This window comes from Mus caroli, chromosome 11, assembly GCF_900094665.2.
Source record: "Mus caroli chromosome 11, CAROLI_EIJ_v1.1, whole genome shotgun sequence".
In the NCBI taxonomy this organism is placed as follows: domain Eukaryota; kingdom Metazoa; phylum Chordata; class Mammalia; order Rodentia; family Muridae; genus Mus; species Mus caroli.
Genome location: NC_034580.1, coordinates 99,146,237 through 99,161,733, shown reverse-complemented (window position 1 = coordinate 99,161,733; position 15,497 = coordinate 99,146,237). Strand labels below are relative to the sequence as shown.

General features: G+C 53.0%; 2 protein-coding genes across 8 annotated transcripts in view; one reads left to right on the top strand and one right to left on the bottom strand.

Annotated features, from left to right (window-relative positions):
* Positions 1-5,638, top strand: part of LOC110305212 (EF-hand calcium-binding domain-containing protein 3-like) — an 8,579-nt gene extending 2,941 nt beyond the window's left edge. The window contains exons 2-10 of the mRNA XM_021177053.2: positions 2,826-2,871; positions 3,100-3,324; positions 3,446-3,492; positions 3,654-3,797; positions 4,226-4,297; positions 4,381-4,501; positions 4,741-4,916; positions 5,093-5,245; positions 5,445-5,638. Coding sequence (XP_021032712.1) covers positions 2,826-2,871; positions 3,100-3,324; positions 3,446-3,492; positions 3,654-3,797; positions 4,226-4,297; positions 4,381-4,501; positions 4,741-4,916; positions 5,093-5,245; positions 5,445-5,602 — 1,142 coding nt within the window. The 3' untranslated portion in view covers positions 5,603-5,638. The remainder of the gene's footprint in view (positions 1-2,825; positions 2,872-3,099; positions 3,325-3,445; positions 3,493-3,653; positions 3,798-4,225; positions 4,298-4,380; positions 4,502-4,740; positions 4,917-5,092; positions 5,246-5,444) is intronic.
* The window catches only part of Fmnl1 (formin like 1), a 27,582-nt gene continuing 17,711 nt past the window's right edge, over positions 5,627-15,497 (bottom strand). For 2 of the 7 annotated variants that reach the window (XM_029483943.1, XM_029483947.1), the window contains exons 11-27: positions 14,766-14,840; positions 14,362-14,472; positions 12,633-12,782; positions 12,021-12,122; positions 11,601-11,859; positions 11,068-11,358; positions 10,750-10,874; positions 9,978-10,180; positions 8,972-9,206; positions 8,787-8,855; positions 8,137-8,217; positions 7,933-8,062; positions 7,654-7,817; positions 7,323-7,424; positions 7,115-7,195; positions 6,732-6,852; positions 5,628-6,083 (exon numbers count right to left, since the gene is read on the bottom strand). In XM_029483943.1, the coding sequence (XP_029339803.1) occupies positions 5,980-6,083; positions 6,732-6,852; positions 7,115-7,195; positions 7,323-7,424; positions 7,654-7,817; positions 7,933-8,062; positions 8,137-8,217; positions 8,787-8,855; positions 8,972-9,206; positions 9,978-10,180; positions 10,750-10,874; positions 11,068-11,358; positions 11,601-11,859; positions 12,021-12,122; positions 12,633-12,782; positions 14,362-14,472; positions 14,766-14,840 (2,403 nt within the window). In that variant the 3' untranslated portion in view covers positions 5,628-5,979. Of the gene's footprint in view, positions 6,084-6,320; positions 6,420-6,731; positions 6,853-7,114; positions 7,196-7,322; positions 7,425-7,653; positions 7,818-7,932; positions 8,063-8,136; positions 8,218-8,786; positions 8,856-8,971; positions 9,207-9,977; positions 10,181-10,749; positions 10,875-11,067; positions 11,359-11,600; positions 11,860-12,020; positions 12,123-12,632; positions 12,783-14,361; positions 14,473-14,765; positions 14,841-15,497 lie in introns of all 7 variants that reach the window. The other 5 variants (XM_029483946.1, XM_021176667.2, XM_029483945.1 and 2 more) reach the window with 5 other exon arrangements.

Sequence of the window (15,497 nt, the reverse complement as noted above, 5' to 3'; positions counted from 1 at the left end):
AGCCCTGGCTGTCCTGGAACTCACTTTGTAGACCAGGCTGGCCTTGAACTCAGAAATCTGCCTGCCTCTGCCTCCTGAGTGCTAGGATTAAAGGCATGCGCCACCACGCCCGGCTTTTTTTTTTTTTTTTCATCTGTGCTGGAGAGATTTCTCAGTGGTTAGCGCTTACTACTCTCCCAGAGTACCTGAGTTCAGTTCCCAGCACCCACATTGGACAGTTCACAGCCACTTGTATCTCTAGCTCCAGGAGACCAGATGCCCTCTTCTGGTCTCCAAAAGTATTTGAACTCATTTGTGCGCATACAGAGAGAGAGAGAGAGAGCGATGGGGGAAGCCTTTAAGGCGATTTTTTTGAGATGGGGTTTCACTATGTACCCCTGCTGGTCTGGAACTCTCAGTGATCTGCCTGCCTCTATCTCCCAAATGTTGGGATGTGTCATGCCAAATAGTGGTGGCCCACGCCTTTAGTCCCAGCACTCAGGAGGCAGAGGTAGGCAGATCTCTGAGTTTGAGGCCAACCTGATCTACAGAGCAAGTTCCAGGATAGCCAGGGCTACACAGAGAAACCCTCTCTTGAAATAAAAAAAAAAAAAGCCAAAGAACAAAAATAACAAAAACAAACAAAAACACATTATGTCATCTGGCCTAAACAATTAAAAAAGAAAAAAAGATTAACAAGATTTTTGTATGTTGTATGTATGTATACTCTTGAGGAATACTGTAGTTTTCTGAGAAAGTCTTTCTCTCTTTGGGGTACAGAGTAATGGCCCCACCAGCTGAGTTAAGATATTTATTATAGAGAAGTGATAGTTCTTCAATAGAAGTTTGATTTAAAAAAATCATCTGTGAATATATATGGGCCTCTCTCTCTGCTTTGGAAGGTAATTGTTGGTTTGATTTCTTTCGCAGATACAGGTCTATCCAGACTGTTTCTTCCCATAAGTTTTGGCAGCTTCTGTTTTTCAAGGTGGTCTATTGCATTAAGGTTATCATACTTACAGGCATAGTCCCTTGACATTCCTTTATTACGCATTGACTATCCGTGAGCTCTAGATGTCCCTTTCATAAGGCTAGAATCTTCCCGTCCCACCTATTTTTAGTTATGTGCTGCTGTGTGCACACGTATCCATGCACACATACTGTGGCGTGTGCCTAGGTCAGGACAGTTTGAAGGAGTCAGTTCTCTTCTCCCATGTGGGTCCAAAGGACCCTTGAACATGGGTCATCAAAGGTGCCAGCAAGCACTTGTAGTAACTGAGCCATCTCGCCAAGCCCTAGCCTCCATTGTTCTTTCAAAGAACAAGATTTTGGCGTTTACAATTTTGCTACTGATTTCCTGCTTTCCAACCGTAATTTTTGCTCTTGTTTTTATTATCTTAATCCTACTTTCTGGAGATGTAATTTGCGCTTCTTTTTCTAGTTTCTTGCAGCAGAAACTTTTTTTTTAAGATTTATTTATTTTTATTATATATAAGTACACTGTAGCTGTCTTCAGACACTCCAGAAGAGGGAGTCAGATCTCATTACGGATGGTTGTGAGCCACCATGTGGTTGCTGGGATTTGAACTCTGGACCTTCGGAAGAGCAGTCGGGTGCTCTTACCCACTGAGCCATCTCACCAGCCCCACAGAAACTCTTTAGATACCTCCTTTTCTGAAACATGTGCCTTGGGCTACAAACGTCCTTGAGAGCAGTGTTTGTTACATCTTAGTCTCGCCATTCCCAATACGTTGTATTTTTATTTTTGTTTAGGTCGAGGTTTTTGCGTTTGATCCATGCTTTCTTTCTTTGTTTGTTTAAAGGTTTATTTATTTTATTTGAGTACACAGTTTCTATCTTCAGACACACCAGAAGAGGGCGTCAGATCTCATTACAGATGATTGTGAGACATCATGTGGTTGCTGGGAACTGAACTCAGGACCTCCGGAAGCAGCGCTCCTAACATCTGAGCCATCTTTCTAGCCCCTGTTTGTTTTGAGGCAGGTTTTCAGACAACCCACACTGGTTTCACACTCACTGTAGACTCAAGGATGACCTTGAACTCTTGATCCTTCCAAAGTGCTTGAATGAATTATTGACACCATGCCTGGCACCGTCTAATTTTAATATTATACTTTTTCTCCTCCTCCTCCTCCCCCTCCTCCTCCCCTCCTCTTCTTCCTCTTCCTCCTTCTTCCTCCTCTTCCTCTCCCTCCTCCCCTTCTCCTTCTTCCTCCTCTTCCTCTTCCTCTCCCTCCTTCTCCCCCTCCTCCTCCTCTTCCTTCTCTTCCTCCTCCTTCCCTTCCTAACAAGGTCTTATGTATGTAGCTCAAGATAGCCTCTCCCCCCAGGGTTCTGGAATTATGGATGTATATCACCATACCTGACACCACGTGTTGTTTAGAAGTGTATTGTTTAATAAGGAAAATCTTATTATTTAATCTTCCAGCTCTGTCCCAGGCTTCTAGTTTCATTCACTCGTTATCTGAGTGTAGACACTGTATGGTTTGTATTACTTCCAAGTATTGAGGTTTCACAGAATGTATTAAAATGTGGTTAGTGGGTTTATTATATTGGACAGGGCCCCATGTCCCACATCCCCAGCTTTGGGATTCTGTGGCTTGCTTTTCCTTGTGGGCCTCTGCTATCCTGACTCAGCATCCAGAGAGTAATCACAAATTCAAATACCTGAAGGGAGTTAGAGACTTGGGAAGAATAAAGCCACGGGTGCCCGGCCCTGGCAGGAAGCCCAGCAGCCTCTGAGGGAGGGCTTGCAACCAAAAGACAAATCGCAGCAGTGAGGCAGCCTGGGGGGCAGCCTCAGAGCCTGTGCTTCTGCCTTTCAGGCAGCAGAGGCCAGAAGACCAAGAGATCCCCACCGACACTGAGAAGGTACAGCTCACTAGGTTGGAGGAGGGTCCTTTACGTCACCCGAGCTGGGGGTTCATACCCTGTGCCTGATACAGAAGCCCCTTCCTATAGGGCTGTGGATTCAGCCTGGCCCTGAGGATCCTGGGAGGAGGAAGTGGACCTGCTCACCCACAGGCCTTGTCCCCTAGGCCCCCTGGAGTCTATACCCCTCAGTTGACCAGGCTGTCTTGCCTTCTCCCTGCCTCCAAGGCCTCCACAGAAGCCTCGGAATATCCTCACACGAGATGCATTCGAGGAGCAGGCTGGCAGGGTGCAAAAGGGGCGGATGCAGTCACAGATAGGCCAGCAGTCCCAGTCAGATCTAGGAGCAGCCACGACCACTAAAGAGGAGGCCTTACTGAGGTTGAGAGATCTCAAGAATCCTTCTGAAGCTAACCAGCCATACTGGTCAGGGCCGGATGACAAGTCTCAAAGGTGAGAGCAGGAACGGGAGGAGGTCAGGTCTGGAGTGTGCTGGTTTAGGGAGCAAGGCCTGCCTGGCCCTGGAATAGCTTGGCAACAGGTATTACATGTCCAACTTCTTTCTCCGGAGCAGCTCGGCGGATGATAGCTTGTTCCCCCTGACACCCCGGCAGCTGGCAGGTAAGGAGCCGAGGTCCAGGAGCAGAGAGAGATAGGAGGATGCTCAGGGCAGAATTAGTTACCTAACGTATTTATAACCCTCACCACCTTCCCTCTATGCCAGTCTAAGTCTTTAAACACACAGTGTTCACCTTGCAAACTGGCCCTCTCTCCATCCTCAGCCTTCCAGGATATCTTCAAACTGTTCAGTTGCAGCCCAACAGGCACTGTGGACATGCAAAGCATGAAAATTGCCCTGCGCAACGCGGGTATCCAGCTGGGCCCACAGGAGATGTGCGAGGCTCTTCGGCTGGCCGACTTAGATGGTGGGTGTCCCATCTCTGCCTTCTTGTGTTCTCCCATCTCCTAATGAATGCTACTACCCCTGTCTACAAAATCCTTGGCTGTCTTCTGTTTCTTAAAGTTCCCTCTTCCAGGAAGCCCGTCTAGACCAGCACCCCAATCTCCGGGCCTTCGAACTGAGTCTCATCCCCCCTCCCCCACCGCCCCACCCAGGGCAAGAGCTGTTTCCCCTCCACACACTAGAACCCTTTGACTTCTACAAAAAGCTGTTAATAAATGATCTTAGTACTTTATGGAAAGAATCTATTTTAAAGAGATGAATGGTTCAGGGGAGGGTTACGATGACGGCGAAAATCCTGAATAATTCTCTGTGTATTTAAGCCGCTAAAGTATCTACAAGGCAAACTTTCCAAATAGAACAAGTACCCATTGCCTCTCCTTGTCTTCCCAGGTGATGGGATCGTGAGCTTCAAGGACTTCCTGGGTGTCCTTACTGACAACCACCGTCTGGCTCAGTGCATGGGTGAGGAGTTAGGCTGATGGGCAGCGGGAAGTCTTGAATGAGAACACCCCTCTTCACCTCTGGCCTGTGTTTGCCCTACTCAGGCCAAATGAAGGGCAATCGGGTCGGTGAACCCCCGGGCCTGCAGACCCTGTTCCTCGAGGTGCTGTTCAAACTACTGAATCAAGGCTTTGTGCCCCCCAAATCAAGGCAGGAGGTGACAAGGTGGGCATAGCCATCCTTGGCTCCCAGACCTGGAATTCAGAAAACAGAACTTGGGGGGAGGGGGGATTCCTGCCTCCAGAGAATGCCCTGACCTCTGGGTCCATTTCCAGGACCCCAGACCATCCCTTAGCCAAAGAAAGACAAGTAGCCTTCGGTCCTGTTTGGATCTCCCCACCTGTAAGATGGAGGTGAGCGAGGAAGCAGTGTCTGAGCCCGCTGTCCCACTTTTCTCCCCCAAGCTACTATTTCAAGAAGCAGCGGGCCCTGCGGCTGAGCTTGTGCGCTCGGAACCGGGCGCGCCAGGGCCGGCCTGCGCGTGCGCACACGGGCCTCACCTTCTTCTGCCAAGCTGCGCGCCTCAATGGCCTCTCCAGCTCTCAGCTGGCGCGCTCCCTGCACACACTGTGCAGAGCAGGTGCGCCCCAAGACGATCCACGGGTTGGGGTTGGGGGAGTCTCAGACATGGGGCGGGACCCCACGGGAGGGGGATGCTCCGGGTCATCCGTTGCCCAGGCCACCGCCACCTCCTGCTCCCGCGGGGACCCTCCCAGTACTGTCCCCGCCTCTTCCTCCTCTGGGTTCCCGGCCCAGGTGGGCGCAGCCCCTACACTCAGATCCCCAACCTCGCCGGGCGCCCGAGGCCAGAACGCAAGGCTCGAGTTCCAGGGTCCGACGTCCGCCTCCCCAAGCCCCAACAGCCAGGCCGCCCCAAACTCCCTCCCAACCTTGGGCCACTCAGCAAAGGTGAGAATCCCCAAATACTCTTAAGGACAGGGCAGATGGGGCGGAGGCGGAACAGCAGATGGGGCGTGATTGTCAGGCAGCAGAGGCTGGGGTTAGAGTGGGACCTGAGCCAAAAGAAATGGGGAGCACAGGAGGTACACCCAGGTGTTGCTGATCGCGCAGGGCGCCCCTAACGAATAGCCCCCTCGATCTTCCACAGGTCCCCTCCGCCCTCCCGCCGGGCTAACGAGCCAGCCGCTGGAGCAAATGCGCCCCTCGAAGCTGGCTTCCTCCCCGCCAACTCTAGTGCAGAAGCACCCCTCCTCCCCTTCGCCAGCCTGTTTCCAGAGATGTGCTATGAAGAGCTTGTACAAGTAAACAGTTTGCTGAGCGAAACTGGCTGCGCCTAGTGGGATCAGGCACCGAGCCGACGCACGTCTTTTGCAAACATCTTTATTAATCTTGTATAAAAATAAGGTCCATGGAGGGTCTTCCGAGCTAGGGCGGCGGCGAGGTGCACTTTATAAGTTACAGGCCAGGCTCCCGCTCAGGCTGAGTATGGCTATTGGAGGGAGAGGGTGCTACGACCAGTGTTTTGGGGGGTGGGGGTGGGGGTGGAGTGGAGGGGAGGAGTCTTCAAGGCTAGTAGTCGGCAGGAGGAGCGGACGGACGCCCGACCCAGCCGAGCTAAGGACCACCTTCTTTGAGCTCCAGCCTGCCTACGGCCCTTTAAAATCCACCAGCAGAAACAGTGGCTACAGCGAGAGGTCAGTAGTGACCGGCAGTGGGGGTCCAGGGGGGCGCCGGCGAGCACTTCGACGTCCTGTGTCTGCACGGATGTAGGGCTGGTTCCGAAGATCTGGCGGGCAAAGGAAACACATTGGCCCAGGCTTCAGGGCACAGGCTCATCTTTCTAAGGACTTGATTTTGTACACGTGGAAGGGGACACTGATTTACCACAGCCAGAAACACCACCCTCTAAAACATCCCAGCCATGCAGTGGCCCAGGATGGGGAAGCATGCCTGCCTCCCCCACGCGCCCCAAATTCCCAGACTTTCGCCAGCACTGGAATCACAGACCAGGTTATCTAGGTACCTGGGAGCTAAAGGGTCATCTCCTCTCCCAGGCTGGCCTCACAGAGGAGCCGGGATGTCCGCTTGCCGGTGCGGGCAGTGAAGGGCACTGTCTTCAGCACTGAGGTTTTGGGGAAGGTAGAGAGAGAGAGAGAGAGAGGGAAAAAAAGAAAAACAGAAAAGGTAGCAAGAGATATGCAGAACAGGCATAGGGCATATGAACGGCTTTGATCCCAGCACTGCAGGAGCAGAGACAAGAGAATCTCTGAGGAGTTTGAGGACAACCTGGTCTACACAGCAAGTTCCAGGCAAGCCAGGGCTGTGCAATGAGACCGGAGGTGGGAGGAGGCAGCAGACCCCTCAGTGTGGGGAGAAATAGAGGAAGAGAAGGACATAATGGAGACTGGAGACGGGACAGTGACCTGGATCTTACCTGTGATGATGTCCTCGATGGCCCCATCTCGGTCACTCTCGTAGATGAGTGGCTCTTTCTGCTGCTTCCGTTTTAGCTCAGAGATGAGGTCCATCTGTTGTCTCCGGGCCTTGGGTGGAGACTGAGGAGAAAGGTAACCCTAACTTTAGGATACTTAACACCCCACCCACTCCGGAACATCTGTGTAGTTCTTCACAGCAAGGATAGCCTGCTAAGGCAGGAGGGACCTACGCCTGCTTCCTCTCCTGGCTTCTGGGGCACTGTCCTTGTCTCTGGGCAGAATCTATGTCAACACTGAAGGTGTAGGGGTGAGGCAGGATGAAAGGGATGCTATAAATTCCCGAATTCCAGTCCCGGGCCTGGGCCTGGGGCCAGCTGCCTACCTTGGGTGTTGGAGGCTCTTCCCTGCCTGAGGTATCAGCAGCTGCTTCCTTCTTCCACTGTTCGACCTCCTGTTCCGCTTTCTGAGGGCCCAAGGCAGGTCTTAGTGAGAACAACCCTCCTTCCCTGTCTGACCTGGGACAGAAGCTGTCCCCACTGCTCTCAGGCAGAGGCTACAGAGCCCCACCCCCACCCATCTGACACGAGTACCTTGTAGGCCTTGGTGAAGCGACTGAAGAGGGAAAAGAACATGGAGGGGGATGTGGTCTTGGGATTTTCTCCAAAGTACTCCACCACAGACTCGTAGGCCTCCTGCAAACACAACCCATCAGCCCTTCTGGCTTGGGCCCCTTGGAGCCTGAGCATGCTCCGTGCCCCTTGGGATACCACATCTCTATTCTTCCACACAGGATGGTCCGCTACTGTTCATCCCAGGATTCTGCCTGTGGCCACACCCCTCCAGGTCTTTGCTCCAACTGCACCTGTCCCCTACCCCAACCCTAAGGCTTCAATGGCTAGTGTTCTGTGTTCCCCAGCTCACCTGAGCTGTCTTGCTGTCTGCCAGCAACTTGTCCATGGTGGGAGAGTTGGCCCTCAGGAACTCCTTGAGCACCAGGCAGTCATCTTGCCGCACAAACTCTCTCTGCGTCAGCTCCAGACCTCGCTGCAAGGAGCGCACATCTCCCAGTACGCTGTCCAGGGACACTGGAGGGGACACCACAGAGTCGGGATAAGGCAGTCCCCCCTGCTTCCTCCTAACCACATCAGGGGCCCAAGGACTGAGTTCCCCGCTCTCACCCAAGACCCCAGCGCCCCATACCTGAGCCTGCCTTGTCCAAAAAGTGAAGGTCACTGTGAAAACCCGTGAGCTGTGGGTACTTCTCAGCAATGACCTTCACCAAGTAGTGCAACAACGTCTGTTTCCGGTCGGTCGACTTCATCTCCAACAACTGGACAAGGATCTGGTATAAGCCACTGGCCACCAACCCAGACCCCAGACCCCAGACCAGGAGCCCCATCTCACCGCATCCAGACTCTGAAGTCGGAAACCATAGGCTGCCCCACGCTTGCTACTGTTCATGTAGTTGCCAAAAGCCAGGACAATCTGGGAGAGACAAAGACTCAATGAGATCCAGGCTGGGGAAAACCCTTGAAGAATATATACATCTCAGGAAGGAAGGGAGGTGACAAGAAGCCAGCCTTCACATACAGCCCCTCCTGAATGGGTCCTTCAGTTCCAATGCACATGCAACCTGTGCATACATCTCATGTGCACACTATTAACACTAGTAGTACACTCAAAATTGTAATCCTTCATTAGACCACTCCAGGCTGGCTTGCCACATCTCTTCCTCAATCCCCCAAAAGCTGTGTATTCTTGTCTGCAGACACTCCGCTGAACAGGTGCAGTGACCCAGATACTCTCATAAAGCAATCCCCAGAGGGAGTGAGCCCCGGAGAAGGAGCTTATGTGCACGGTCACAGGCTTGGCTGCTGTTGCCTTTGCCTGTCCCCTCCTCCCACCTTAGCTTGTCTATCAGCCAGCATGTGTGTGAGAAATGAGGACATAACCTTTGCTATATCCCAGGTGGGCAGGGTCTGAGTCTCCCTTTTACAGTACCTAGACTAGGCAAGGGTGGGCCCTGCTTCCCAGTCCCTTGCCTGGGCTCTCACCTCTAGGATCTGGCGAAGCTTGTCAGAGGACTTGATAGACATAGAGGCTGCAATGATGGCGTTCAGTTGCTAAGGGTGGGATGAAGATGAGGTAAGCTGGAGCCTCCCAGCTGCCCTCTTGGAAGCTAAGCTCAAAGATGCCCTTCTTCCTACCCACCACACCACCCTGCCCGTCCTGCCCACACCGGCATGAGCAGCTGGGCCGTGTCTGGAAAATTGCCCAGGAAGGTGAGTGTGTTCATGCGCTCCGGAAGTCTCTGAATGCGACTAAAGCGCAGCATGAAGCGGTCCTCCTCTGACAGCTCTTCCATCGGCCGCTGTTCCTTCTCGAATCGGGCTATGAGGCTACGCTCGTAGTCCGTGGGCAGGAAGCGGGTCAACAGCTCCAAGAAATCCAAGCTGAGGGTCTGTAGGTCATACCTGCACGAGGGAACAGGAGAGCAAGTGTCATTCCACACTTACAAGTTCCAGAGAGCGGGACTGAATAAACAACCTTCAATATTTAGTCTGTGTACACAGCTTCAGAGAACAAGAGATAGGAGTCGGGGACTCCCTCTGGGGATTGCTTTATGAGAGTATCTGGGTCACTGCACCTGTTCAGCGGAGTGTCTGCAGACAAGAATACACAGCTTTTGGGGGATTGAGGAAGAGATGTGGCAAGCCAGCCTGGAGTGGTCTAATGAAGGATTACAATTTTGAGTGTACTACTAGTGTTAATAGTGTGCACATGAGATGTATGCACAGGTTGCATGTGCATTGGAACTGAAGGACCCATTCAGGAGGGGCTGTATGTGAAGGCTGGCTTCTTGTCACCTCCCTTCCTTCCTGAGATGTATATATTCTTCAAGGGTTTTCCCCAGCCTGGATCTCATTGAGTCTTTGTCTCTCCCAGATTGTCCTGGCTCAGAAGCCTCAGTCCTGTCATACAACACTGGCAGATAGACAGCTATGAATACTTTGGCTTGGGTACCCGTGCTGGACAGAAGCAGGAAGAGAGTCAGGAGGTCTCAATCGGGGTTTAGACTCAAAGTATAGTCTCAGTTTTCTTGGTCTCAAACTGAGACAATGCTCCCTGACCCTGACCTGCTGGGACAGGTTTGGTGGGTTCTGTCCCACTTCTGGGGTTCTGACTATGCTCTGCCTAGCCTAGTGAGGGGACTGGGCCACACCCCAGCCAGCACAGGTACTCACGTCTCGATGGCCTGGCAGATTCTGTCTGCTCCTAGGTTGCCCTTGCGCAGGGTGATAGCCAAATTCTTGGCCCGGTTGGCTTCAATGAGTATTGTCTTAGTGGGGGCTTTCTGGGATGCCTTCCCCTTCAGAGCGCTGATGTCCAGGCAGGGGCCTTGGGATTTGGTCTTAAAGTGTTCCTCAAAGTCATTCATGTCTAGCTCCTAAGGGCGCAAGGAGAGAAAGCCAGGCTGAGTGCAGCCGAGTCTGCCTACCCTCCTGGGATGTTAATCTAGCCATCCCAAACACTGGGCAGAAACCCAGCAGGCTAGCTTGACCACAAGCCTTGACAGGAGAGACAGGAGAGACACAGAAAGATGGGACAGAGGGGATGATGACACAGAAGACCCAGATTCCTGGCTATTAAAGCTGAAGGAAGCGCTGAACAGTCAGCAAAGCCGTAAGAAGAGACTTATTCCAGGTCCAGAGGACAGGGAACCCATTCCAAAGTGAAACTGGAAGCAGAAGCCCAGGGGGCCTTAGATGTCTTGTGAGAAATGGGCAGAAAGGAGAGGTCCCACTTGCGGGACAAAGGAAAGCCTGCAGGGGTCAGGATACTGCCTTCTCCTGTCAAGGCTTGGAGTCAAGCTAACTTAGATGGTTTGTCTATCCAATGGTAGTCTGTGTCTTAAAGCCCACACATACCCTGGGTTTCCTCGTCCTCATCTATAAGCCAAGTGAAGCGAAGTTGATGTCCATCCCTCTGCCCAGCGTGACCCTGGTACCCACTCACCTGGAGCACCTTCTCGTCATTGAGCTCCGTGAAGACAGTGCCTGTGATCTGGCTGGGTTTCAGCGCCACCCAGTTAAGCAGCGGCATCCGGAACTTGGTCTGGATGGGTTTCTTGGCTTTCACCCCTGGGAGCAAGAAAGAGTGACAAGCAGTGCAGAGACCCTGGAGGGAACTAATCCAACCAGGCCTAACAAGACAGGCAGGAGGCAATAGAGACTCTTCAGTGGAAAGGGTCCTGAAGGACAACACTGAGCGGGAGGGGCCTTGTTCTGCTTCCCCGCCAGCCCCTAGAGGGCTGAGATTGTCCACCCCACTTACCTGGGCCTATATCTGGGCCTTGTCCTCCAAGGATATCAGGTGGCCCGCCCGGAGGGGGTGGCGGTGGCGGTGGCACTGGTCCATCAGTACCAAGTGGGGGTGGCGGAGGTGGGGGAGGCAGGTCTCCAGGCAACGGCGGTGCAGGTGGCGGCTCTGCGCAGCCTGGGAGGGGCGGGGCCAGCGGGGGTGCAGAGGGAGGGGCTTCCTGCTGGGACTGGAGGTTAGGTAGTGGAGGTGGTGGTGGTGGAGGTGGCGGAGGCGGTGGTGATGCTGCTTCCGGAATTGACTCTGCTGAAGGTGGGAGGTGCTCGTTACTTCTTGCCTGGGTGGGTGGGTCCTTGCCACCTCCCTCTCCTATGCATGCATCCAGAACCCATTTTACTGACCCACCTGCGTGTACCTGTGCCACGCCTACAATCTAACCTCCTTATCTTTCACAGCTAGGTCTATTCCCAGGATACCCTGCCCTGCCCCGGTCTCTTCCCTCTCCACCCCCCAACAATCCCGCTTCCCGGCATGAAGTTCCTGCATACCTGTGCTAGGGGGGTAATCAGTGGACACCCTCAGAGCTTGTGCGTCGTCACCGCTTGGTGTCGCCGCAGCGCCTGGAAGGATCTCGATGGAAACGACATCCCCCGGCCCCCGCAGGATGCGGATTAACCCCTTTTCCTCAAGCTCCTCCACCTTCAGTTCTAGAGCCGAGGGTCGTCGCACCACGGTAGGGGCAGGCACTTTCTCAGGTTCAGGGATTCGTCTGGAAGTGCCCATGGGGGTCGACTCGCTGAAGCGCTCCTGTGAGCCCCAGGAAAAGGATTAGTGCCCACTTGAAAGCTCTCTGCAACCCCGCCCCAACCCTTTTCTGGGATGGACCGGGATGTCCAGCGGAGAAGACTCCTTGGGAAGCCTGGACTGTCGCACACCCCCATCGTGGCCCAGCCCACACCACAGCTTACCCTCAGGGTCTCCAATTCCTTGCGAGCCTGGCTTAGCTGCTTCTCCAGTTCAGCGATCTTGGCCATGGAGTCGTTCTCTGTGTCCCGAAGCCGCTCTGTCAGCTGTGGTACCAGCACATGGTGAGCTACCACCCGCGGCCAAGCACTGGCACCGCCGGTGAGGGGGCGGCATCAGGCAGGCCTGCCTGGAGGGCTGGGGGAGGCTCCCACATCCGCTTGGCCTAGCGTGCCAAGGGTGGGCCGAGCCTGGCACCTGAACCCATATAAATTAGGAGGGAAAACCAAGGCACTAGTGCGAAGAGAGGTGGTAGAGGAGAGGGTTGTGCTGAGAGGCACCACAGGACCCAATTCACTCGATTCGAGATTTAGACTCTTCTCAGGGAGAAGGTGCCTGCCTTGCGCACAAGTCCCACACAGCGTGGGCGCTCCCTAAAGACTCATTGAGAAAGATATCAAAAGGATGCTGGATTCGGATTGAGGGCGAACTCAGGCAGACTGCCGCTCCCAGGCCACACCCAGAACTCTGCCTTCCATTCAGTACTTGCTACACAAGAGGAGCCCACCCCAGAGCAGCCTTCCCGTGGGCCTACTATGTGATAGGCAGGCTCTCACCGTTGCCACCTGCTCCTGCAGCTCCTCCATGTGCTCCAACACTGCATTCTTCGTCTCTGTCTCCTCCAACAGTGTCCCCACATCAAAAACGTTGTCCAGGTACGCCTGGATCTGCACCTGCAGCTTGTCACTCTCGGTGAGCCGGAGCCTCTGTCCCCAGACAGCAGGAGTAGGGTGAAGTCTGAGGTGGTGGCGGGGAGGTCTATCCAAACACCACCACTCCCCAGAGGAAGGTACTTGGACTCTAGTTTGATTTTTATCTTGACTGGTATAATTCACGAACCACACAATTCACTATTTTAAGGTTACTTCTTTCTCAGAAGCTCGGTACCCAAGAAGGGAACCCTAGACCAGTTAGGTTCCTTTCCCATTATCTCCCCCAGCTCCTGGCTGCTATGAATCTTACTTCCTCCTGCTATGGGTTTAGTCATTCTGGCCATTCCTTTCTGTATTCTTTTTCCTTTTCTTTTCTCCTTTCCCCTCTCCCCCCCTCTTCCCCTCCCATCCCCTCCCCCGTGTATGTGTGTGTGTGTGTGTGTGTGTGTGTGTGTGTGTTTCCAGTCAAGGTCTCACTATGCACCTCTGGGTGTACTGAAACTCACTCTGTAGACCAAGCTGGCCTCAAACTCACAGACATCCACCTGCCTCTGCCTCCATGGTGCTGAGTGAGATTAAAGATGTTTACCACCACCACCCGGCAACATTTCTTATTTTTAAAGGTCATATAATAGTCAGCCTTTATATTATACATATGTGTGTGTCCCTGTATGAGTTTATGAACACCACATGAGTTCAGGTGTCCTCAGAGGCCATCTGATCCCCTGGAACTCGAGTTACAGGAGATTGTAAGCCACCAGATATGGGTGCTGGGAACGGCAGAGGGTCCAGGGACCTGGGTCCTCTCCAGGAGTAATAAGTGCTCTTAATTGCTACATAATCTCTCCAGCCCTACACTTGGCCTCTTGCATCTCGCTTCTCTCTCAAGGGTCAGACGTGCTGAAGCCAATGCCTGACTGCACATGCTTGATCCAAATGTATCACATTCTATTGCACGGCTGTACCAGCCTTGCCCCCTCTAACTGTTAGCCAGTCCTAGCTTTGGGAAATCCAACCCCAAAGGCCTCACCCCTCTAGAAAGCCTCCTAGAGGAACCAGACCAGAAGCTGTGATTTCTCTTCTCACAAATTCCTCTGTTCCCTCTTCCCAAGACCCAGACCTCCAGCCTGAGCCAGCTCCCCACTCTGTCCGGTATCTCTGAGTTCCCCATCATCGATGGGCTGAGATCGGAGCATCCGACGGGACTGATGCTCCTGCGTCAAGACCCAGAACCACCTGAGCCTGTTCCAGGACTTCGAAGACAGATGTTATAGTATCCATCACGTACCAGGGGCTCCTCTACACATCTGGAGTCATTGTCACCTCTGTGATTGACAGGCAGACAGACTCAGAAGGATGAACAGATGCATACAAGGTCACGAAGCTACCAAGTGACAGAGGTAGGATTCCGTTTATTTGAGGGGTTTCTATCATTTGGGCGGGGGGCAGTGCACCCCAGACTGAACTTGAACATGAGTTCCTCCTGCCTTAGCCTCGCAAGTGACACGACTGCTGGTATGTGTCACCAAGCCCAGCTTTCAGAGCCGGGGCTCGAACTCAAGACCTGCTAACTACATACTAAATACCCCACAGTGAGTAGGCTGTTCAGTCAGGGATGGGGTACAAGGCTCACCTCCAAGTACAGGTCCAGACCCAGGTGAGTGAACTCATATTGCAGGAAGACACGGAAGTTCATATTCTCCACAGAGTGCACCACAATGTTGATGAATTGCATGCAAGCCACCTAGGGGCCAGGGGCACAGTAACTCTCTGGACTTCTAGGTCAGGGTGCTGATATCTGCCCTTCCCGTTTGTCCCCAAGCCTCCCTCCCTCGCTTTTCCAGTTTGCATTCCACTAACTCAGTCTTGTAACATCCAGATCCCCTTGGACCAGTCCCCTCTCCCCTGACATCCACCCTTTCCCACTGACAATCAGTCGGCTGTCATTTTGCTGAGCCAAGCAATCCAGAGTCCCACTCTGCTCCCAGCATGCAGTAGGGCCCAGCTGATCCTCAGCCCCCAGGGCTCCAAGCTCACCATGAAGTCAATGTTGCTGTCTTCGTGACGGAAATATTCCATTAGCTTTTCAAATCGGTGCTGCTCCCCACAAACCTGGAGAGGGAGAAGGGCGGACACTGAAAAATAGGTCACACACTTCCTGTGCCATCTTCCCGCTGCTGCCCTTGTGCCCCTACAGGTTCCTCTCCAACTGAATCCAAATCTGGCCATGTCACTCTTCTACCTCCAACACCACTCCCTCTTAATCTCACATACCCTACTCTGGCTGCACTAGCATTTGGGTGAATTCACACTGTTGCCAGCACAGAGAACCACCACACCCAAGCCTCCCCCTTCGTCATAGTGCCAGGGCAAGTTTCACCTTCTCAGTGAGGCCTTCTCTACAACCAGTTCCCTCCTCTGTGGCAACCCTTTTCCCCAGAACATTTAGCTTTGTTTGTCTGTTTTTCTTTTTCAAGCCAAGAGTTTCTCCGTGTAGCCCTGGCAGTCCTGAAACACACTCTGTAGATCAGGCTGACCTAAAACTCACAGAGATCCTCCTGCCTCTGCCTCCCCAGTGCTAGGACTAATGCTGTGCATCACCATTGCCCGACCATTTAGCATTTTCTAATACTACATACATTGCTCATTTATTAGCTATTTCCTGTCTTTTCATTATAGGCATGTGTGTGCGTGTATATGTATATGCATATGGATGCATGTATGTGCATGAGTGTGGAAGCCAGAAATCAATCTTGGGTGTGGTTCTTC